The sequence below is a fragment of the Rhodnius prolixus genome, unplaced genomic scaffold (assembly GCF_049639745.1).
Source record: "Rhodnius prolixus isolate KJV_2025 unplaced genomic scaffold, Rpr scaffold_7, whole genome shotgun sequence".
NCBI lineage: Eukaryota > Metazoa > Arthropoda > Insecta > Hemiptera > Reduviidae > Rhodnius > Rhodnius prolixus.
The window spans coordinates 16,830,082-16,854,931 of record NW_027411582.1 but is presented as its reverse complement, the minus strand read 5'-3'; the positions used below and the strand labels follow the sequence as shown (position 1 = coordinate 16,854,931).

General features: G+C 33.0%; 2 protein-coding genes across 10 annotated transcripts in view; one reads left to right on the top strand and one right to left on the bottom strand.

Moving 5' to 3' along the window:
* Positions 1-24,850, bottom strand: part of cpx (synaptic transmission protein complexin) — a 1,020,744-nt gene that overhangs the window by 124,827 nt on the left and 871,067 nt on the right. The gene's annotated exons all lie outside the window — the stretch shown is intronic.
* Positions 16,031-24,159, top strand: LOC141447076 (cytochrome b-c1 complex subunit Rieske, mitochondrial-like). Its single transcript, XM_074114260.1, has 5 exons — positions 16,031-16,355; positions 19,894-20,049; positions 22,347-22,524; positions 22,606-22,754; positions 23,856-24,159. The coding sequence occupies exons 1-5, from the start codon at positions 16,139-16,141 to the stop codon at positions 23,993-23,995; spliced, it is 840 nt and encodes a 279-aa protein (XP_073970361.1). The 5' UTR covers positions 16,031-16,138; the 3' UTR covers positions 23,996-24,159.

Genomic DNA, 24,850 nt, shown 5'->3' with positions numbered 1-24,850 from the left:
GAGGTGTCCAGGTATCCAAAAAGGATCCTTCTGGAAGAAGCGGTTGGAGTCCTTCTCCACTGCCATCCTCTTTCATTTACATTAAATTCTATTTAAAGATTTGGCCTATATTAAACTCTTATGACCTAAGTTGAAAATAGAACAAGATTTAATGGAACGCTACTGATGGATGACATTGGTTAAATAATGGAGTTGTTTCTAAATTTAGTACATTCAAATAAAGGCCATAAAGTTCTTGGTACTAGCGATCAGGTCAAAAGGGCATTAAAAGGTCATCGTTCTTTGGATTAACTTACTAAAAATCTAACCATATCCAGCTGTCCATTAACTTTGTGAAATGTATATGCTGTTTTTAAAATAATAATAATCTATATTAACAGGCTTCCAAATATAGATTTAGTAACTTGCACACGATAATATAATTAGCAATATTACTCCATATCTCCGTAATATATTTAAATCAAGTTTCCCATTAATTTAATTTTCATTTTACTGCAACAATACCTATTGTCTTTTTTGTTATTCTGGGAAATTAAATATGGATATATTCTTCTAACATAGAATTGGGATAACAATCCTGTTATAACATCCTAAATATAAAATTCTTTATACATATGTATAAATAACAATAATATTTTCCGCATTGTTTTCTGCCAATTTACCAAAATTGACAAAGGAAATATTAAATTTCATTATTTTATTTCCACAATGCAGATTATCCTAATAATTAACATGGCTTACCCACACATCTCATTTTAGCTGGGCGTTGTCCCGTTTTGAAACTATGGTTCCAGTGTTTCGGTCAATGTATCATTATCCCAGTAATTTCTCTAAAATCTAAAAGTATCAAATATATACTCCGAAGGTTATAATAAGCGAAATTGGATCAAATATAAATTATAGATTACATTTTTCAGCCTGCCATGATGGTATGGCCAACTAATCTAGTTGGTGCTGAGCTCTTTAGGTGAAAACTGTAAGTTCACACAAACGTTTGCTTTGCAGATTATTATTATAATAATTAGAAAACTCGTTTATTATCTCATTGAAGTTTTTTAAACTATGTATTTTTTTTTATTGGCACTCATTTAAAAATGAATAACATATAGTTTGAACAGTGAAAGCATTACTGTGCTGCACAATAATATTGTGAAAGCATTGTTGTACTGATTATTCGAAGCAATTAAAAATTAAGTATTAAAAAAATAATCATTCTAGTGATGTCTACAATATTTAATGAAATAACATGTATGTATCTACGTATAGTTGAGAAATAACTGTTTTTAAAAATTAATAAAAATATTTTTAATTTTCTAGGCAGTTTCTATTCTACAAACTATAATATGCATTCACATAGTTCAAGTTTGGAAGTGTGACCTGTGGTAGTCCAGATTTTAGCCGTCTTTGGTCTGTTTTCTCTCCGAATCGGAGGTATTGCCCAGACTTAGTACAGTATACATAAGTTTTTCAAGGAATGTGTGTGTTGTTCTGTCAATAAAGTATTTTATTGTAGGTAGTTCCAGCTCCCTGTGGATTGGTTCATTCTGTATGAACCACAATGCCCTCGAGGCGAAGCAAAACACTTTTATAGGGAAAAAAGGGGGGAAAAAATTGTCAAATGTTGGGAATTTTTTAACATTACACTTTTTCCAGCAATTTTTGACGATCAACCATTATACAATTGTCTTACTGGACAGTTTTAATTTTGGAAAAACAATCTTACTAGACCTTCATATGTTAGGTGGACTTAGGATAGGTCTAGTGAGTGACCGACATGTTTAAATGTGAGTGTAAGATAGCCTATATAAGCCTAATGAGTGGTCAACATGGTTAAATGTGAATGTAGAAACTGCATTTTTGTTTACAGAAATTGCCACTAGAGTTCTCCACTGTAAGCTTACAGCTTATTTAAAGGCGGTTCACAAGTTTACAATATGCCCATTCCTCTTTTATCTATTTCACTATTAAACAATACAAATTCTCGAGTTTTTTTGTTGCTGTAAACGATATTTGTGTAAAACATAAAGTATTATTCTAAAAGAAATATTATTTTTCGTATTTTTAAAGGATTTTTTTTTTCTTGCTTTATTTGAAAGTTTATCAAATACCTATGGGAGAAATGTTGAAACAAAAATTTTAAATTGATTATTTCATTAAAATTATTAGGTTTAAAGTATTGGCCAATCACAATGTAGTATGGTTGTAGTCTGTGGGCGTGTCACGCCCACCTCTAGCATAATCACGCCCCGACCAATGAGAACGAGTCATGGCTGTTCAAATCATATTAACAATGGCGCTTCAATACCTTTTACTTATTTTTCTAAATCTCTTATTATTTTCTCATATTTTATTAACGTTATTTTGCTTTTTTATAAATAATATTAATCTTACTTAAATACTGAGAAAAAATTCGAACATTTTAGGATTTTTTTTTTTAAACTCAATTTTCAATAAATTTTTCATAAGTTAAGATCGTTTTCGAATAGTTTCGTCAATATTCGACAGTTTCTTTCCCATGACTTTTTCTTGCCATAATTTATGAATTTATAATTGAATTTTATTGTATCTTAGAATTGCATAATAATAAAAAAAAAGGACAAATAATCTTGACTATACGACACATTCCCTCTGAACCAAACTATTAATTAAGAAACAATTACAAGCCAACGTAAGTACGCCATTAGATCAGCTTCGAATGAATTTGTAAATTCATAGTAAATTGTAGAAAAAGCCTTTCTTTAAAATTACACTACCGGCGTATTGATTTTCTTACTTCTTGGTAGTTTGGTTAAAAAATTTAATAATTGGAGAAAGTAAAACCTTAAAATATCTAAATGGAAGTTTAGAATACCTTATTTAACCTCTCCTAAAATGTGGTCTTATGTTGGTCTAGTGGTGAGCCACTAACACGGTTAAATGTGAGTGTAAGGGTGGACCTATTTTAGTTTAGTGAATTTGTTTTTTGTTGGCGATACTTGAGAAAGGTGGCCTTGCCAAAACGTGGCCCGAACCGTTAGTTGAAAAGCCATGTAGTGAATGGTTAAATTAGTTTGATTAACGATTAAGTTTGAAATTTAGTTCACTAATTGTCACATGATTAAAAGTACGATTAATTTCGCCAATTAAATTCTGATTTATATATTTTCTTTTAAAATTATGTACGAAAATAATGGAGTTCAAAAGGATACAGTGGAAAAAAGCTGGGTATTTGAGGTAAAAGATGCTGCGATCATCATACAAAGCTATAAAATCCATACTGGGTTTGTGTTGTTACTACCAAAGGTTACTCAATTGTGTTTGGTAATAAATTCCACTGTTCCTTTTATTTTGTATCTTTTTTTTTATGAAAAAAAAACCTTACAATGTTGCTGAATGATACTGGATAAAATGACTTTGTCAGGAAAGAAAAAGATGTACTGTTAGGAAATAGCAATGTTTTTACGTGATCAGAAACGTAGATTATTCGAGGACCTTTAGTTGGAATATAACGATCTTTTTTTATATTTATATATTTGTGTTTTCAACAAAAATAAATAAATATTCAGTCTAAGCGAAAATGTTTAAAAAGAAAAAGGGAATTTTCTTTGTATTATTATTATTTTTTGCCACTCTCTATAAATGCTTGTTTTTTCTGTCTATAAAACCTTAAAGGGATCCTTTCACAAAATCGTCTTTTACTCTTGTAAATGGCGATTATCTTTATCTTTTAATGAAATTTAATGCTGTTTTGTTATTGGTTTAAATGTAGAGTATCCTGTCGCAGTTAGAGACACCTTGGGAGGAAAGTATTAAAGAGAATTGAGAGAACTAATTTTTCTCAGCAGCGTGAGGGGGCTTTCAAGTATATTTAGGGGCACCTCATAGTGATGAAATACTTTTAATCTTTGGTAAAGAAATTTAGGAAGCTCTAGCTGTTTTGACAGCCTTAAAGACAGCTCTTAAACAAGGTGATCCAGTTTCAGCTTTCTTTAATATGAATCTTAGATCTCAATTCAACATCTTCTACAACTAGTAATATCTGCCATCGTTTCACGTTCGCTGACGATGTGTTGATAAAGCACTCACGATAAATGCTTTAGATCTAGGGATTTACAGGAGCTTGAGCAAGCACTAAAAAAGATTTGAACTAAAAATTAATAATCTTCCTTCAGAGGAGAAAAAAAACAATCCATGAAGATGGTGAACCATAAATTTGCGAGAATAATGTCTGTCAAATATTTAGAGGCATTTTGCAACGAGTCCAATGAAGTTGGTTCAGAATTAAAGCAAAGATCGCCAAATCAAATGTTGCTTCATTTTAGATTTTGGTCCAGATGAGCGAAGCTGCTAACAATAATAAAGTCTATTATTAGAAGAGCAATCTAATACGCAAATGAGACGTGGTTGGGCGTTGACGTAGATGCTGAGGAGAAGGAACAAGCAGAGCTCTGAATGTCAAGGACAAAATGTCCAGACCAGTGAAGGAGTATTATCCGGTAGTGGATAAGATAGATCTTCCAGGAAGAAGTCCTTCCAAAAAAAAAAAAACAAAGGACTCCTTAAGCCTTTTGGTCACGTGCTCTATGGTAATACCAGGGCAAGGGCGTCATTGAAGATGGCCTAGTTAGACGTGGCTCGATGACGTAGAAACGGACGTAAGGAATATGGAAATGCGTGGATAGCGCTCTAAGGCGGGCAATCGAGAAGTAAGGAAGAAGATATTGGAGGATTTCTGTCAGATGTTATTTCCTTTCAAGACTGTAGCGCCCCAGATATATATATATATATACATATGTATATATATATTTATTATATATTTATTATATATTTATTATATATTTATATATATTTATATATATATTTAGAGAGAGTGAGCAGTACATGCTACTGCTTTTCCGACAATTTCCACATTCACTTTTTTTAAAAATGTTTTAAGGAGCATCAACACTTGAGGTTATTGGCGCCCAGAGCTTTTTTTCAGTGTACTGCTGGCCTCCGGACAGAATTCTCTCGTCACCATCGCCGAACAGTGAGCTGTAAGAAGCTCCTAGGAGAAGAGAAAATCTAAGGGGTCAGCAGCTGGATTTGAACCCGCGACCTCCGCATGGGAATCAAATACGCTAACCGCATAGCTAATCAATTTCCTTACGCTTTCGCTATTATCTCCTTATATTTTTGAACCACTCAATTATAATAATTAGTAAAAAGCTATTCTTTTCTAGGTTACTTTTAATTTAATTTTTAAAACGAGAATTCATTTTTGGTTAATTTTTGCAACAGTAGAGAGTGCTTGTTAAGAAAGTAAGAACTGTTAACTCTAGCCTGGATTTTTAGGCTATATGTTTAGCGACACTCTTTGGCCTCATACTCGACTTGTTGGAGGAACTAAGTTTTCATCTTTGAGTTGCGCAAGTAATGGAGTAAAAAAAAAAAACAAGTAAAGTAATGCCTATTTTTTTAGGCGGGCTTTACTTCCATCAACCTATCAGGTGTCATAAACGGAGGCGACTAATAAACGTATTAAGTACCCATAAATATTAAAAACATTAAATAAAACCCAAGGCCTTAGTCCGGGAATCGAACCCAGTACCACAAATACAATTTAGCTTTGCAGATCTCGCCACTAACCACTCGGCTACCATGGCGCCTACAAATAATGAAGCAAAACAAATGCATAAAATAAGATTTCATGAAAAAAAGCAACTTTTTGATTACGTTTCATGATCTTTAAAAGATGTATAGACCAATGTGATTGACTGTTGAAAGCTAGATTTCTTGACAGGTGCTGGATTATTTTCTGATACCATTCTTGGGGTTATCCATGTTGTAGAAAAAACTTCTGCATTCTATTTCCATTTAAGTGGTAATTCTAACAGTGAAAGACGACAAAAATAAATGGTTTTTCCCCAGGTGGTAGTTTAGATGTCGTACAATCCAATGAAATATTGTTTTATAACAATTCATGCGTTGCCCCTCATGTAGTCACCAGTAAAACTACTTCTCGTCACATTTGACTAGTTCGCTCTTGTGGGAGCGCTTATCAGTGTCTTGAGAAATTGATTAAGTACCCACGCCTTTGGCATCCTTTGGAGGACTAAGTTCTTCACTACGTCACAACTTGCTTTCATCGTATCAACCGTTAAGGAGATGGTGACAATGGTTACAGCTAGCTTTTATATGTAGCCCTGTTTGCAGTTAGCACACCAATTTGACTCTGGTTCTCGTAAAGTCACATGATGGGTTTCCAATTTCAAAATCTGCCTTACTTTCTGAAGCCAAATTCCGCTCTACAAATTTATTGCAGGGTAAAGTCGGGAGAGATGGCCAACAGCCGAAATTTAACCGAAATGTCGTCCGACGGCGCTGCGTGACCTCCCCAGTGATGAACCTTCATGTCTGACTACAGTGAGTTCATTTTGGTCTACGTCAAAGCGTTATTAATTAACTCAGAGAATAAAAACATTATCGTCTCAACAAAAAATTTTATGATAGTTACATAATGCGTGCTGCAGCGAATGTATGTGTCGAAATTTTAGTGTCGTTTTTTACATATTAGGAAAGTATACTACACATTAATGATTCCTAACTTCTAAAACTGTCAAAAAGTACGCGTTGAGTTATGTTTATCATGTTGGCCATCTCTCTCTCTAGCATTCGGGACAGATGGCCATCAAACAGTAGGAATAGTTAGATGGCCAATTATTTTTACTTTTTTTCTGTTATAGTTTGGCTCAGTTTCAAATTCACTGCAGAAAAATGCCAACTCAGCATAAAAGACAGAACACTAACCGCGGAAATTATACTGAAGAAAATTTGAGATCGTATTAACCCCACACCCAAACTGTCGTCTCTGCGAGAAAACGAGCCAAGTCTGTTGTCACTTTATTTATTAACTTCTCTCGAGCACATTGCTGTTGTGAAAAACAGAGTTTCAAAGAAATCCAAACCAACAAGAAATACCATCCCCAAAGAGACAATTCTGAAAGAAAGGATTGTCCGAAAAAGAAAACGCTCACCTTCCCCAAGTTCCAATAACTAAATATTGGGCAGAAATATGATCAAGCAAGTATTGCTCGTTCCTTGCACTAAGAGTACAACCGCTTCAACCGCTGTGTAGCGTTTTTTCCTTGTAAAGTTCACATTACTAAATAAAATATCCTATGACACTAATTAATAATTTCACGAACCCTTTTGCGAGCATTCATCTGTCTTCTTTTTTTGGTTTTTGTTTCGAAATCTTAAGCAAGAGAATGTGAAAAGAACAATAAAGTCAATCCAGAAGTGCATCTTATGTTAATTAGTGTTTTTCGCAAGCAAGTAAAGTTGCAATTGTCTGCAGCTAAAGGTAATAATACCTAAAACACATGAGTTTAAACAGTAGACCGGATAACCTAGTTTGACCGGCCTTAGTTTATGACTTGCGGCTAAACTACAAACAAACCTCTACAGAACATTACGGGCCAAACATGTACATCATAAATGTGAGCATATAATGCTGTAGAACAAATATTTTACTAGCCAATCCTTTAGTATTATGCGAGCATATTATTATTATGTAATTACGACTAAATTTTGTAAACAAGAATAATTCAATAATTAATACTGTATACGATTCAATTGTACTATTGTTTATTGTAATTTCTGCGAGGTTATTATAATAACCTGATCGTAAATGGTCTTACAGAACTAATGCTATTATACATATTCTCATATTTGAAGTTTACTAAACAGTCTGGGAAATATTTATTTTCTTATAATATTTTTACCAATTCTTTAAAAAGAACTATATACTTCTATCCACTTTATTTCATTTATTTTTTCGGGACGAATTGTTTTTCTGACAAACATTCGAATCTATTAACTCTGATATTTTCAATTAGAAACACAAATTAATGTAGAACTGTACTTAGTTTTAAGTTTATCCATGTTGTATGTATTCTTTTCCATATTTAGGACAAACTTCATCGATAGTTATATTGTTTCCACTACAATATTTATAGTTATATTGTTTCCGCGGGCATTCTGTTTACTTAGACATTATTCTACTCTGTGGACACTTAAGTATTTACTGCATTTCGCCTGCAGTTGCATTGGAAGCTAGTTTGCTGATATTGGAGACAAATTTCTGTTGAGCAACTAGACAAAAAAAATTGTAGTTCATATTTTCTCTTTTATTTAGCTTATTAGTTTCTTAAATGATTTTTTTTTTATAAATTATTAGTAACTATAGAACACTATTATATTCAGTGCTTACAATAATCTAATGAATGAAATGTTACTTGCATTTGACTTTTAATTAGGTATTGTGCTACCTAAGCACAAGGCACCAAAAAAATAATAGCATTAAACAAAAATAATGAATCTTATATGTTCAAAACTTTAAAACGCTATTGCGAGATTTGGTTTATTTTATTTTTTTTTTTTATCCAGTGACATCTTATAAATACCACAAAGTAGGTTAGACTAACTTTTTAATAAGATAATCTTAAGTCACAAATTTATAAACTCAATATTAAGTTTACATCAATTAAAAACAAGTTCAACCATCACTGTTTACCCTGTTTAAATTTGTATTTAAACATTCCTCATTTTGAAGTGGTAATTTAATTTTTACTCGCTTTTAAATTTAAGTAATCACCATGAAATCTTTTTCAATAAAAACTTAATAATTGTAATGAAATTTTAAATTATGTAAAGAACATATTAGAATTTCAGAAGGGGCGGTTATTGGTCTAGTGGCCATGAGCGCGGTTTTTGTAAATGTATTATTTATTATTATACGAGGTCTGTAAATTAAGTAATGAGATTGATTTTTTAAAAAAAATTATTCAAAAAGAATTACAATTCTATATTGTCACCTTCAAAATAACTTCCTTCTGAAGCCACACAGCGCTGGAGACGTTTCTTCCACTCCTCATAGCAGTGCTCGAACTCCGATACTGGAATAGCCTTCAGCTGGTCGGTTACAGCCGTTTGAATGTTTTCGGCTGTCCCCAAAATGAGTTCCCTTGAGGTGATTTTCTAACTTCGGGAAGAGAAAACAGTCACAAGGACTCAAGTCAGGCGAATAAGGATGGCTGAGGAGCCACAGGAATGTTTTTACTGGCCAAAAACTCTGGTTTATTGAAATTGCTGTGTGACAAGGGAGCATTATCGTGATGCAACACCCACTTGTTCTTGATGTTTGGGTCTCACATGAATGACCCTTTTTCGAAGTTTTCAAGAACCTCCTCTTGTAAAAGTGTTGATTGACCGTTTGACCTTGAGGTAGAAACTCTTTGTGGACGATTCCGTGGATATCGGAAAAAACAAATCAGCATGCATTTGATCTTCGACTTCACCATCCTTGCTTTTTTGGGCCTTGAAGAGGTTGAAGTGTGCCCACTCCATGCTCTGGCGCTTGGTTTCTGGGTCGTACTCAAACACCCAAGGCTCGTCACCAGTAATGACACGTTCCAGCAAAATGGGAACAAACCTCAAGGGAACTCCTTTTGGGACAGCCAAAAACATTCAAACGGCTGTAACCGACCAGCTGAAGGCTATTCCAGTATCGGAGTTCGAGCACTAGCTATGAGGAGTGGAAGAAACGTCTCTAGCGCTGTGTGGCTTCAGAAGGAAGTTATTTTGAAGGTGACAATATAGAATTGTAATTCTTTTTGAATAAAAAAATTTTAAAAAATCAGTCTCATTACTTAATTTACAGACCTCATATTATTTTTTTTTTCAGGCCTAACGTTCAACTACCAATTAGGTGTCGTGGACAGGGTTGGAAGCTCATACTTTACTATCGTAAAATACTTTACTATAGTATAAACAATTTTTTCTAACAAATAAAAAGTAGTCATACGCGGGATTCGAACTGGCGATCTTCTGAACACAAAGCCACGCTCTTGACCACTAGACCAACTAGAAAGAATCGTAGAATCATTTTCTTCTTAGGAACAAAAGAGGTAATGTCATTCTGGAATAATAATAATAATAATAATGGGCACTACAGTCTATTAATGATCGTATACCTTCATTTTTCAAGGGGTAAGAGAATGTAAAAATAAATAAATAAGAAAAGATAACCATCAAAAATAAATTTTACCAACGTTAACAAATAAAAATAAAGAATTGATTCAGAAAAAAAATAAATATTATAAAAATGAAAAGAGTTCCTGATTTATTTTTTTTATTTAAGAGTTAATTGAAGGAAGAGAATTGAAAAAAGCTTGTCAATACCTGGCACACTTGAACACACTTCTAAAAAATTGACTAACCTAACCTTACTCTTTCCTAACCTTACTGTTCCTTTTATTTTCATTTCCATTCTACAATCTACAAACATCTTCAAGTGGCCACAGAGATTTCTTCCTTCTTCCTTTTTTACCCCTCTGCATTTGAATTTTTCTTCAAGAACTATTCTTGGTTTTTTCCCTTGCCTGCTCATCCTTGGATGAACTTTTACTGGAAGGGAGAGAAAAAAAGGTTGAAGTCTATTTGTTAAAAATAAGTATTTGTACAGCGAGCTGCAAACAGTTGAGTGTTCTTGATTTCAAGACTTTTTCTTATTTTACTTTTATTTTTAATTTTTTATTATTCCTCCTCGTTCATGGAAGAAGTGAGGGTCCAATTCTAATTTCCCACCCAATTTATTTGTCATTTACATCTGCAAAGAAGTTTCAGCGTGAAATTATTGTAGTGGTAGAACCCAGCTGTCCAAATAGAGTGATTGTGATGGCCCACTTTTAACAGCGTTAACTGCTGCGTAGATTTTTTTTTAAAAATTACAAGTTAAACGTCTCGAGGTCAAAGGGGGCCTGGAGCTTTTTCTCAGTAAATAGCCAGCCGCCGGAAAGTTTCTCTTGTTAAAGATAATAACGTCCATCACCAAACAAAGCTCGTAAAAAATCAAATTTAAGAAAACGACAGCTGGATTCCCGAATATCTCCGCGTGGGAGTGCTTCCCAACCTATGCGCCGCGGCACACAACTGTGTCACAGCAACGGTAGAAGTGTTAAAATTAATTATAAGTTAAAATAGTATAACCTTATATTCCTATAATGAAATAAAACACAAAATGATGCGGACATACCATTAGTTTCTACACAAAACAAACCTCACTTCATCAGTTCTGCTCGTGGTGGCCCTTCATAACAATTTCAATAGTGATGGGCAGAACGAGTCTACCTTTGGAGTCGTTGGATTTGAATCAGTTCCAGGGTTGGAATCGATTCCAACAACTCGTTCACTGATTCCTGTCTCTGAACATAACTCTATGCATTAGTACAAATGTCACGCAATTTATCAAAATATATCATTAAAAGTTAGCTTTCCCAGTTAATAACAAAATTATATTTCTTTAACACACATTAAGTACTGTCCATAATTTCCAATTGCTCTGATAAATATAAAATTAACAACGTAACACAAAAATAGGTTAGTCAAATATAAAAAATTAAAGCAATGCAATTTTGTCATTATCTAGCTTGACCACTGGAAGACTGGAGTTAACTTGCTTCAAGAGGATTCAAGATGGAGAATTAGTAAAATATGTCACAGCTTTCGTTCTTCTTTATTGGCTGTTTAGTTTTTGGTAACTTTAATCTCATTTAGAGGGGCTTTTAATCACTTTCTTTTTAGTTAGGGATTTACAATTTTTGCATGAATTACCAGCACTTCTTGACATCAATAATGGGCATTAAAATAAAGAATTTCTTTGTCATAAGATTCATTGTTGTATTGACAGAGAACGGTATAGTCGGTTGAATGATTGGGTTTGTTATTAATGTTGAAGCCTGCCACGAAAACTTGTATTTTTGTAGGATTGTAATAGTGTTGTTATTACAGCACTAGTTGAGCATAATACGTCATTTTCAAAATGAAATGGGAGCATTTCAGTTCCAGTGTGCCGTTTACTGTTTGGTATCTGACTAATCTGCCATGGACCAGAAAAAGGCTGGGTAGCACTGCAGTTTTTGCGTTAAAAAACAAGCACAGCCTTGTCATTGAAAGAATTTTGAATGTAATTATAATTAGAGAAAACTGAAGGACATACTTCCGAAACTGTCTTTAGATCGAAAAAAAAAACTTCTTCACGAAGAGATCAGGAAATAGGGGAAGGTTTTATGTTTATAATCTAATACAGAAGTAGAAGAAAGGTAAGTTGGACGATAGAAGAGTTTTTCAGAGTAAAAGCAAAAAGTTGAGGATATTAAAAAAAAAAAGAATCTTGTTAGCAGAAGTTAGATTATACATCATTACTCTCTAGAGTAATATTTGGGAGTTTTCTATAAGTTAGATTCGTTTTTCGAAGTATTTCCCAAGTACTATATTAGTATAGGCAAAAATAAAAAGTATTGAAGAAAGAACAGGTGTGCATTATTCTAACCCAATGTGGACCTTTAACTCAGAAAAAAAAAAAATCCTTGCTACATTATAATTTGCATAACATATTTTGTTCAAAGATATGCCCCATGAGATGGAAAAGTGTTTTTGCTTAGACCAGATCCTGGAAATTGAGATAAAACAAAAAAATAAAATGAAAGAAAGAAGGAAAATAAGGATATACTTGAATAGTGGACGATGTTGAAAGAATGGTTTAGGTATGCGTGTATAGCACCCAAGGGACGTTGCAAAAGACGATTCAAAAGTACCATTTTACCAAATAACCCTTTATTTTTTTTTTTTTTGAATTTGTACAGTGCTTTGTCTTCTTAATTTGCCAATAAAATAGCTTGTAAAGAGTGTTTGTACTTTGGGCTACGAAGTGTATGTAGTAAACATTAAAGGATACTAATTTGAAAGTAAGGGCACAGATAAGAATACCATTTTTTTTTTTTAAATTAAGCAAAAATCATCAAAAAGCAACCTTTTACAGTAATTATTTAGGTTAAAAGGAAAGTTTTGCTGGTTTAAAATGGTATACTTTGTAAACACGATATACTTATATACACAACGAACAAGCAGTAATAATTTTAACTGTACACTTAGCTTTTTGTTGTTTTGTGATAATGTAAAAAATAATAGATATTTCTCGCTACAATCAACTCTTTCAAAAAAAAAAAAATTCTTTATTTTCAATTAGGTCAAAATTTCAATAAAACTAGCTCTCATTTGATTTTATTTTCAATTAGGTCAAAATTTCAATAAAACATAGCTCTCGTTTGATTTTATTTTCAATTAGGTCAAAATTTCAATAAAACATAGTTCTCGTTTGATCTTTTAATTTCAATTAGGTCAAAATTTCAATAAAACATAGTTCTCGTTTGATTTTATTTTCAATTAGGTCAAAATTTCAATAAAACATAGCTCTCGTTTGATTTTATTTTCAATTAGGTCAAAATTTCAATAAAACATAGCTCTCGTTTGATCTTTTAATTTCAATTAGGTCAAAATTTCAATAAAACATAGCTCTCATTTGATTTTATTTTCAATTAGGTCAAAATTTCAATAAAACATAGCTCTCGTTTGATTTTATTTTCAATTAGGTCAAAATTTCAATAAAACATAGCTCTCGTTTGATCTTTTAATTTCAATTAGGTCAAAATTTCAATAAAACATAGTTCTCGTTTGATTTTATTTTCAATTAGGTCAAAATTTCAATAAAACATAGCTCTCGTTTGATTTTATTTTCAATTAGGTCAAAATTTCAATGAAACATAGCAGCACAATTTACAATTGATACAATCAATTTATCTCATTCTTTGTAATAGAGAATATCGTTTCAATGGATGCAGATTTGGCTAGCTGAAATTGTATTCTATAATACTGGAGGTCTTTAACCTGGGTTCCGCGGAACTCTAGGGTTCCTTGGAACGTTGTCAGGGGTTCTGCAAGTGATCACTATTTGCTCAGCCAAAATGCACGTAAAATGGAAATAATCTGTTCAAGGAATTTTTCACGTAGGAACAGGGTAATGGACTGTCTTATTAAAATATTAGATTAATATAATATTTAAGTAAAAATTGCAATATTAATATAAATTGGATACAAAAAAAAGCAGTGGATTATGAAAAATAAATATTTTATGGATAACCAATCAATAAGCATTAATTATTATAAAATTTAGAAGTTAATTATTCATAAAATGTATTCTAGAAAATAAATAAAATAAAACCTGATTCACTACCTCCACTATACTGTTGTCTTATTAAGATGTTTGTATTAAAATTAAATAAAGGTACGAGAATAATTAACGAATTTGAGTAGAAAAAAGCTTCGATAAACTATTTTATCTGCTACTTAAACTTGAGGTTCCTTCAAGAAAGAGCATGAACTCGAAGAGTTCCTAAAAGTGTAAAAAGGTTGAAGACTCCTGTGCTATAATCTATAGATTATAAAATTGCTTATTTTAACGTATTTGGCACTTAATCTATAAACAGATAAAATTATGAACTTATTGGGTTTCCTTTAAAACAGGACGAACAGTCTTGATCAAAACGGGATTTATGGTAAGCCTACTATAAAGTGACAAATTTTAAATTTGTTAACACTTCCTTCGACTTGATAAAGGTACCGGAAAAGATGAGAACTGCGGCCTTCGAAGATTACATTTCTTCCCATTATCCGGGCTCATATCGTTTATTTACAGATGGGTCCAAAATCAATAATAAAGTCGGAAGTGCTGTGTATGATCCGGTTCGGAACTATTTTACGATAATTAAATTAGAAGATGAGGCGTCCATCTATACAGCGGAGCTAATTGCTATTTTAACGGCTTTAAAATATATTTATTCGTTGTCGGAGAAAAAATATACCATTATTAGTGACAGCCAGAGTGCGTTGTGTAAATTATCACATATACACAACCAGTCTGCAGGAATGAATCACATTATCGCAGAGATTGTAGAAACTATTGCCATTTTTAAAGAGAAGGGAGTCTGCATTAATTTTTTGTGGGTAAGAGGTCATTGTGGTATAAAAGAGAATGAAATTGTTGATACACTTGCAAATTATAAATTACCACACACCGATATCAAGGGTATAATTGCAAAAGCAGCACTACAAAAATGGCAGACAGATTACAATAATGGTGATAAAGGTAGATTCTATAAAACTATGGCAGATCAGTTACCTAGACAACCATGGTTTAAGGGAACTGTCACTAATAAATGGGTTGTTACGACAATAAGCAGGCTGAGAGCGAACCACGCGGTGTGCGGATCGTATCTACACAGGATCAACAAAAGGTCCTCTCCTCTTTGCGTAGATTGCAATGAGGAGGAAGATTTCAAACATGTAATAATGATATGTCCACGTTATGTGGTGGAAAGGAAACGAATGTTTGACGATATATACAGGTATTTAGATGCACCATTTCGCTACGAAGACATTATATTCTCCACCAACAGTTATGTGCTTAAGTCGATAGCAGAGCTAGCAATGAAATATGAATGTATTTAGAAGCTATAGCCGAATTAGAATGAATGGAACAAAATGCTTAGAGAAGGATTACGTGATTTTAATTTTGGTTAAGCGAGAAGGATGGCAGGAGCACAGAGTGCTGCTCCATCCATTAGCAGTAGTTTATGTAAATAGCGGTATATAGTAGAATGATGAATGTGTGAAGCGAATGTATTTGTAGGTAAGAATGGAGAATGAGTGATATTCTAGTGATAAGCACCTAGACGATGCTGGCTGTATGGCGAAAGCCAATGCCAAAAAAAGAAAAAAAAAAAAAAAAAAGTGACAAATTATTTGTAACGTTTTAAGAGACCTAGCTGAAAAAAAAATTGATCAGGGAGAAGTGCCATTTCACTTATTTAACTTTTTAAAATTTAGCGATTTTTTCGAGCCAATTTAAAAAAAAAACAAAAAAGTAAATGGCAGTAAAAGAAAATCTTTTAGGTTTTAGCTTCAGATTTATTCTCTTAAATTCTAAGTTGCAAGAACTCTTAATTAATTCAATAGCCTTTAAACAAAAAACATGAATTTTTCTCATTTATTTTTTTTATTTTTTTTAAGCGAATTGTAAAAGAAAACTTTTATTTTGAAAAATTAGATAGAACGTAGTTTCTGGCAGCACTGCAGTTGAGGTGATAGTGCTGCTCCTACCTACAAAAATTATAAATTATTCCAGCTGAGTTTGTGTTCCCCCTGAAAAGATTCGTGCTGACTTTTGTTCATTAATTTCTTTTTTTTCTTATTCCATTAGTGAAATAATAAAAATTTTAAAATGGTAATCAAGCAATCAATGGTAAATATCAATAGGTTAAGACAATTATTTGTGTATACAGCAAGTTGCATTGAAAAATGCTCAACATCAGATCCTTATAAAAGGTTTGCTTTTAAACGTAATCAACTATTACCCATGCCAAGACATTTGAGCGGTAAAACACTTTCAAAATATTTAATTCTGCAAGATTATTCAAGAACTAATGGAATTTTAAGAGGTAATTAAATATTTAGGGTTAGTTTTGCATTATTATTATTATTATGTTAAGTACTAATCATGTTAGTTCATGTTTAAAAGATTATGTTAATTCATAACCTTATTATTCTTTTTTGCTTTTTATTAGAAAATATACAATTATCATAATTTGTGCTCAGTGTTGTTTTTTAGACAATCTTAAATATACATATTTAAGGTTAACTTAATTGTTTACGATAACAACCGTAGTTTGTGCTTAAAATTTTTATTATTATGATTATTATTCTTAAATTAACACTCTTGAAACTTTATTTAAGAAATTGCCAAATTTTTGAAATAAAAGATGCTATTTATAACATAATTTTAGAAATATCAGTGTTAAAATCCGATATTTTCGTTCAAAACTTGCCATCTATGCGTAGATGGAGCCTTATGGTTTTTTTTCTTCAAATTTTTGCTTTTTGAGTTTTTCAAATTTGGAATTAAAACAAAAAAAACTAACCTCTTTCGAGCAGTGAATATTAACAGTGGTGCCCAAAAGTATTTGCACAAGTGAATTATTTCCTATTTCTAAATGAGTACACGAAATAGGATCCCAAAACTTTTATCATTATAATCTTTAGTTCAACTTATGTACATTTAATAACAAAAAGAGAAAAAACATTATCATGTAAATTAGTATTTCACAAACTAAAAAGAAATTGACCGTTCAAAAGTATTTGCACAACCTAGAATGAATATGTTCATATTGACTAATTTTAATTATATTCACTAGAAAAGTCAAATTTAAAGTTGTTTTTGTCATTTTTCATTTTCCATTGTCATTTGTTTATATTATGTACCAGTCTTAATAGAGCATGGCATCAAAACAGCCGAATTATCCCTCACAACCCGAGAAAAATCGTTTTTTTTTAAAGAAATATGGTGAAAACCTACTAGGAAATCGGAAAAATTTTGAATTGTGCTTTCCCACAGTGCAGTACGTAATTAAAGGATACGAGAAAATGGGGAAATGCTTAAATAAACCAAGAAAAGGTCGACCAAAAATTGTAACGGCAAGAGAATGTCGGAACATTATCCATGAGGCGACAATAAATCCATCATCGAGTGCTTGGCAATTGGTTGAAAAGGTGGAAATGACTTCTCAAAAGAGTGTAAGCGTTACTACTGTAAAAAGAGTGCTTAATCAAGCTGATTTATAAGGGAGCGTTCCTAGGAGCAAACCATTCATAAAGAACTCAACCGGAGGAAGAGGCTCGAATTCGCCAAAACCTGTTAAACATGTCTATAGAATTTTGGCAAATGTACTACTTAGTGATGAAAGCAAGTTTAATGTTTTTGGAAGCGATGGTAAAAAACACACTTGGCAAAGGCCAAATCAAGAACTGAAAATATTGCATGTTAGACCACCTGTCAAATATGGTAGAGTGCATGTTATGGTATGGGGATGTGTGGCGTGCAGCGAAGTCGGCAAAGTGGTATAGATTCATGGCAATATGACAGCAGATGGCTATGTGAGTATATTGCGCGACAACTTACAAGAGCAGAGCTGAGACTTTGGGCACACAAAACTCCTTAATCTTTCAAAAGGCTAATGATCCAAAACATTCAGCTAAGAAAGCAAAAGCGTGGCTACTGCAGAACGCTCCCATAAGACTGCATACGAGGGTCGTTTGAAAAGTCCGTGCAAAGTCAGAGAGATAGCACCACTGGCGCGTATCGAGGTTATGTTTAGTTAGTAGCATCTCTCGGAAGAACACACACCAAGTTTCAGCCAGATCGGTCTATTTCTTTGTGTTTGGCATTCGTTTGAATCGAGGAAGTCGAGTGATTTTGAAAAAATGGACGAAAAAGAATTTCGTGTGTTGATTAAACACTACTTTATGAAAGGCAAAACGCCTGAGGAGACTAAAGAGAAGCTTGATAAACATTATGGTGACTCTGCACCTTCGATTAGAACAGTTTATAAGTGGTTTCAAAATTTTCGGAGTGGCCATATGGGCACAAGTGACGCTGAACGTTCTGGACGCCCTGTTCAGGTTACTACTCCAGAAATCATTGATAAAATCCATGATATGGTGATGGATGACAGAAGAGTGAAGGTGTGTGAGATTGCTAGTGCTGTGGGCATCTCGAATGAACGGGTACATAATATTTTGCATCAACATTTGGACATGACAAAGCTATCCGCAAGATGGGTGCCGCGATTGCTCACGCTTGACCAAAAACGAAATCGTGTGAAGTGTTGCAGGACTTTAAGCGTCGTTTCGTCACTGTGGATGAAACATGGATACATCTCTACACTCCTGAGACCAAAGAACAATCTAAACAATGGGTTACCAAGGGGGAATCTGCGCCAAAAAAGGCGAAGACCGTTCCTTCGGCCGGAAAGAATATGGCGACTGTCTTTTGGGATTCGCAAGGAATAATCCTCATCGACTATCTGGAAAAGGGTAAAACTATTACAGGTGCATATTATTCATCGTTATTGGACCGTTTGAAAACCGAGATGCAAGAAAAACGCCCACGATTGGCCCACAAAAAAGTCCTTTTCCATCACGACAACGCACCAGCTCACACCTCAGCAGTTGTGGCCGCAAAATTAATGGAAATAGGGTTCCAACTCGTTTCACATCCCCCCTATTCTCCAGACTTGGCTCCCTCGGACTATTTGTTCCCCAGTATGAAGAAATGGCTGGCGGGAAAAAGATTTTATTCAGACGAGGAAGTGATTTCAGAAACAAATGGCTATTTTTCAGACTTGGACAAATCCTATTATTCGGAAGGGATCAACAAACTAGAGCAGCGTTGGACGAAGTGTATAAGCCTGAAAGGAGACTATGTTGAAAAATAAAAAAGGTTTACCCCAAAAAATTAAGTAGTTTTTATTTTTGCACGGACTTTTCAAACGACCCTCGTACACTCCCCACAATCCCCTGACTGAAACCTAATGTGTGGAGTATTCTGGAGCAGAAGGTGCGCAAACCGCCATTACGAACAAGGGACCGTCTGGTTGAGGTTTTACTCGAATCTTAAAAAACTTGGTTTATTCAGGCCTTAATTGAAGTCAAGGAACTTCATACTAAGTACTAAAATTAAAATTCTGCCATCTTATTTGCAAAATAAATTTGTTGTGCAAATACTTTTGAACTGTCAATTTTTTTTTATTGTCTGAATTATTCATTTACATGTTAATGTTTTTTCTCTTTTTGTTATTAAATGTACTTAAGTTGAACTAAAGATTATAATGATAAAAGTTTTGGGATCCTATTTCGTGTACTCATTTAGAAATAGGAAATAATTCACTTGTGCAAATACTTTTGGGCGCCACTGTATGTTCACAACATGGTAGATTTTATCTCGCTTTTTGTGCATGTTTCCCCGATAGTTTTTGATTGATTTAGAACTGTAAAATTTATCATCAGCAGAAATTTGATTGCAAAAGCTTCATTTTAAATCTTTACTTTTAATAAATAAATCATCATTTGATGATAGATGAAAATATTTTAGACTAAACAGACCTATTTAAAAACGTAATATTTATTAATTTATTTTTCTAGTCCAATCTCAGTTGCTAAGTACTATGAGATTCTCTCATACCGACATAAAGGTTCCAAATTTTGATGACTGCAGACGTGATTCAGCAAAAGATCCAGAAAAACCTTCCTACCCCGGTTCCTATAGCAGAAGATTGGCAACTTATGTGCCCGTCACTCGTAAGTAGAAAGTTTTTAGCTGATTGGTCTTTAATATTATTAGATTACCAAAATGGATGGCTGAAATTAGAAAAGATATATAAGTTATAAACAGGTTGTACATTAGAAATTGGGGTTCCTCGATAGCCGAGCGGATAGAGGCAAGGTCTGCAAAGGTCAAGATATATTGTGGTAAGTAGGTTCGATTCTCAGTCTAGGCCTTGGATTTTTTTTTAAGTGTTTAATAAAATAACATTATAGGAAAATACGTTTGCTAGTCGTTTCTGTTCATGACATCTAAATAGATAGTTGGACGTAAAGTTCGCCTGAAAATATAGGCATTACTTTTAAAGGTAGAAAGAATATGTGCCGATTTCAGTCAAAATTTCTGCAAGGCTTTCAACCTAGGGGCTAGGTCAACTTCAAGGCTTATGCTATCAACATTTATTATTTATTTTTTGCACTGTTATATCTACCACTGTTATAGGCTGGTTGTCTACTGTCCTAACAAGAAGACACACCAAATTTATTTGCACGTAAGATGACCTAGTCGCTAGGTTGAAAGCCTGAGTTAACCAAAAACGATAAACAATGATCGGTGAACATATTTTTGGACGTCAAAAAGTTTTTCCAAGAAAACTCTAAGCTTAAAATGTTTATTGCCCTTAAAGCAATTTTGAACACTGGGGGGCTTTTTGAACACAAGAATTGGAGCAGGACTAATAGTTACACAGGCGAATTAAAAAACAGTTTTCATTGCTGGAAAAATAAATATTTAATCCAATTTTAGCGGCATTCAAGAAATATAAGAGGTTCGGCTATTAAATAACGAGACTGATGCTGCTACAGAAGAACTATGCATGCGCCAAATCCTAACGACCGACAGCTGTGCAGCGTAAAGCCTTCTCTTTCGATTGCAGCGTCTCACGTGTAGAGAAATCTGCCTGACCCGGAACCGTCGTTTCGTGTAAGAGGTGTTATTTTCGTTTTGCCCGAAAACATGATACTACACATGTAGTAGAGCAACGAATTGACGTGAAATTTCACACGATACTTGGCAAAACCTCTACTGAAACTTATCTTTTATTACAACGAAGTTTATGGCGATGAATGTTTATCACGTACGCGAGAGTTTTTGAGTGGTTCAAGCGTTTCCAAGATGGCCGAGAAGACGTCGGAGATGATGACCGCCCGGGGTCGCCCTTCCACGTCCAAAACGGATGAAAATATCTATTATTAATTAATCAACAATACTACCGTGAGGTGTTTGCCCAACTCCGTGAAAGAGTAAGGAAGAAAACGACCCGATTTGTGGAAGAACAAGTCATGGGTTACAGTTAAAGAACTAGTACAACACCCCAGTTTTAGGGCCATCCGCCTTATTCGCCTGAACCTGGCCCCATGTGACTTTTATCTGGTTCCCCAAATTCAAATCCGCATTAAAAGGGAACACGATTTCAGTCTCCGTTGAAGCTGTGAAAGAAAAAGCGGCACGCGACATGCAGTAGTTCACAGAAAAAGACTTCCAGCACTGTTACGAACAATGGTAAATTCGCATGGAGCGTTGTACGGATAGGGGAGAGGGGTGTATATTGAAGGTGATAATAACTAAATATGTATAAATTTAAAATAAAATGTTTTACAGCAATATTCTCGTTATTTAATAGCCACACCTCGTAAGATGTTACTAGAATCTACCAAAATTTACATCTCTTTTGTGCCCTAAATTTTACCCACAGAGAATGCTAATTAACAACCCCATTCAAAATAATACTACCCTTATCCGGGTAGTCATATTCAAATATTTGGCTCATTGGTAAACTGTTAGTGAGTACAAGAGGCTGACATTCCTAAATGTCAAACCAAACCCTATCTATCGATAGTTATATCAAATCAACTAATTAGTTAAGCGAATTGGATAATTGATTGATTAGCAAGACGATTGATATTCATGAGTGTACAATGGCTTATTGATAAAGGACATGCGCCCCTTTATACTTGATTCTCTAATATGTTGATGCATTGTAAGATGGAAGGTTGTATTTGTACTATTTTAGTCCATACTTATATATTTAGAAAAAAGTTTAATTATAGTCCAAAAAACTGTAATTTAATATACTTATTTAAAAAAGATGAACCCTTTTTGTTTGTGCAATTCCAGTGAGGTAGCCATTATTTTTAACTATTTCCATTTTAAGTACTATTCATCGTTTCTCCTAACATAACCTCTGAATTTATGCTAGTTTTTTTTTTCTCAGTACACAGCAGCGAATAATTTTTTATCATTGTTTTTCTTAAAAATATTTTCTTGTAAACAGTTGGAATTATGGGTGCAGTTTATGCAACTAAAGTAATGATCGTACAGCTTGTAATGTCAATGAGTGCAGCTGCTGATGTATTGGCTACGGCACAAATTGAGGTTGACTTAAAAAACATTCCAGAAGGAACTAATTTCACTGTTAAATGGAGAGGAAGACCAATATTTATCAGGCACAGGTAAATTTTAAATTTTATTAATTTTTAAAATGAATAGAAACAAAAACAAAAAATTGTTTAGTTTTCTCTCGACTCCCCCAGGACTCAAGCCCAAATTGATAAGGAACGATCAGTTGCCTTGTCTGAACTAAGAGATCCTGCCACTGATGATCAGATAGTTCAAAAACCTGAATGGCTGATAGTAATTGGAGTTTGTACACATTTAGGATGCATACCACTTGCCGATGCTGGTTTGTAAAATTTTGTAATCTTACAATTTTCCTTAAATGACAGTTTACCTTAGTTATAATCACTTTTTCAATAATTTTAAGTACAGTCGAGCCTCTCAATAACGTCTACATAGTCTAATTTGTAAGAAAAGAAAAATATATTGAACTCAAGGAACCTCAAAAAGACTATTTCAGTTTAAAACTTTTGTTATGAATTATGCAAACCAAACATTCCTCTGACAAACATACATAGTCTAATTTGTAAGAAAAAAAATATATATTGAACTCAAAAAACCTCAAAAAGACTATTTCAGTTTAAAACTTTTGTTATGAATTATGCAAACCAAACATTCCTCTGACAAACATACATAGTCTAATTTGTAAGAAAAAAAAATATATATTGAACTCAAGGAACCTCAAAAAGACTATTTCAGTTTAAAACTTTTGTTATGAATTATGCAAACCAAACATTCCTCTGACAAACATACATAGTCTAATTTAAAAAAAAAAAAAAAAAAAATATATTGAACTCAAGGAACCTCAAAAAGACTATTTCAGTTTAAAACTTTTGTTATGAATTTTGCAAACCAAACATTCCTCTGACAAACATACATAGTCTAATTTGTAAGAAAAAAAAAAATATATTGAACTCAAGGAACCTCAAAAAGACTATTTCAGTTTAAAACTTTTGTTATGAATTATGCAAACCAAACATTCCTCTGACAAACATACATAGTCTAATTTGTAAGAAAAAAAAAATGTATTGAACTCAAGGAACCTCAAAAAGACTATTTCAGTTTAAAACTTTTGTTATGAATTTTGCAAACCAAACATTCCTCTAACAAACATACATAGTCTAATTTGTAAGAAAAATAAAATATATTGAACTCAAGGAACCTCAAAAAAACTATTTCTGTTTAAAACTTTTAAAATGCCAAATTTGGAAATCCTTTAGCTAATTTGAATGTTAAAATAACATGGCAAGACAATACTGTTTAGCTGTTTAATTACTGAAATGGTATTAATTATTTATTACCCACTTTCTAATTCAACACACGTAACGCTTAAACTACCAAATTTTTGCCCCTCAAAAATACAAATTATGTTCGATGGTAATTACAGGTGATTATGGAGGCTACTTCTGTCCATGCCATGGTTCACATTACGATTATGCAGGACGAATTAGACGTGGTCCAGCGCCTTCAAATCTAGAAGTACCACCATATAAGTTTGTGGATGATACAAATATTGTAATTGGATGAAGACGGAGATAAAGATAAAGAAGAAAAATTAAATATATTTCTTTGTTGCACTAATACTTTCAATCTCAACGTTCTAGAAAACATTTATTTTGATAAATATCGAGAGAAAAGTGACTAATGAATCCATTTTAATTAATATTATTTGCTTGTTTAATTGTCTGTGATGTGTTTTGCTTTAATTATATTATAGAATTGGTTTTGACGATAAACTTTTATTACATTTTCTATTTGTTTTTATAGAAACAATAAAAATAAAACCTGCGGGTATAAATTCTAATCCAGCACACAATACTGCAGCAGTTAGGCTAAAATATGTGTAATAGAATTTGAAAGACTTAGTTACTCCAAAGTAGAAATAAAAATGTACATTAAACTACCAACTTAAATGATAAATAAGAAAGTAAAAGTAATTTAAGTTCAGAAAGAAGAAATAATATTGCCAATTACATTAATTATTTTATCAAATTCAAATATTTGTCTCAAAGTATCGGGCCAGAATTGGGTCATCACTTGAGTAATATGTGTTGCGAAGGTACACAGTGAAAACATTTATGGAACATAGTTCCAATATTGACTTTAATATAAAAAGGTTAAGAATTGAACTATAAAGAGATTAATTTTTACTCGTGACATTTTATTTTTACTCGAGTGACAAAATGCCCAATACCTCGATTTAGATGTCCATACTTGAACACTTCACCGAAAGATTCAACCAATATAAAAGCCTAGAAAAGACATTAAAATCATCCAGATGTACGAGGGTCGTTTGAAAAGTCCGTGCAAAAATAAAAACTACTTAATTTTTTGGGGTAAACCTTTTTTATTTTTCAACATAGTCTCCTTTTAGGCTTATAC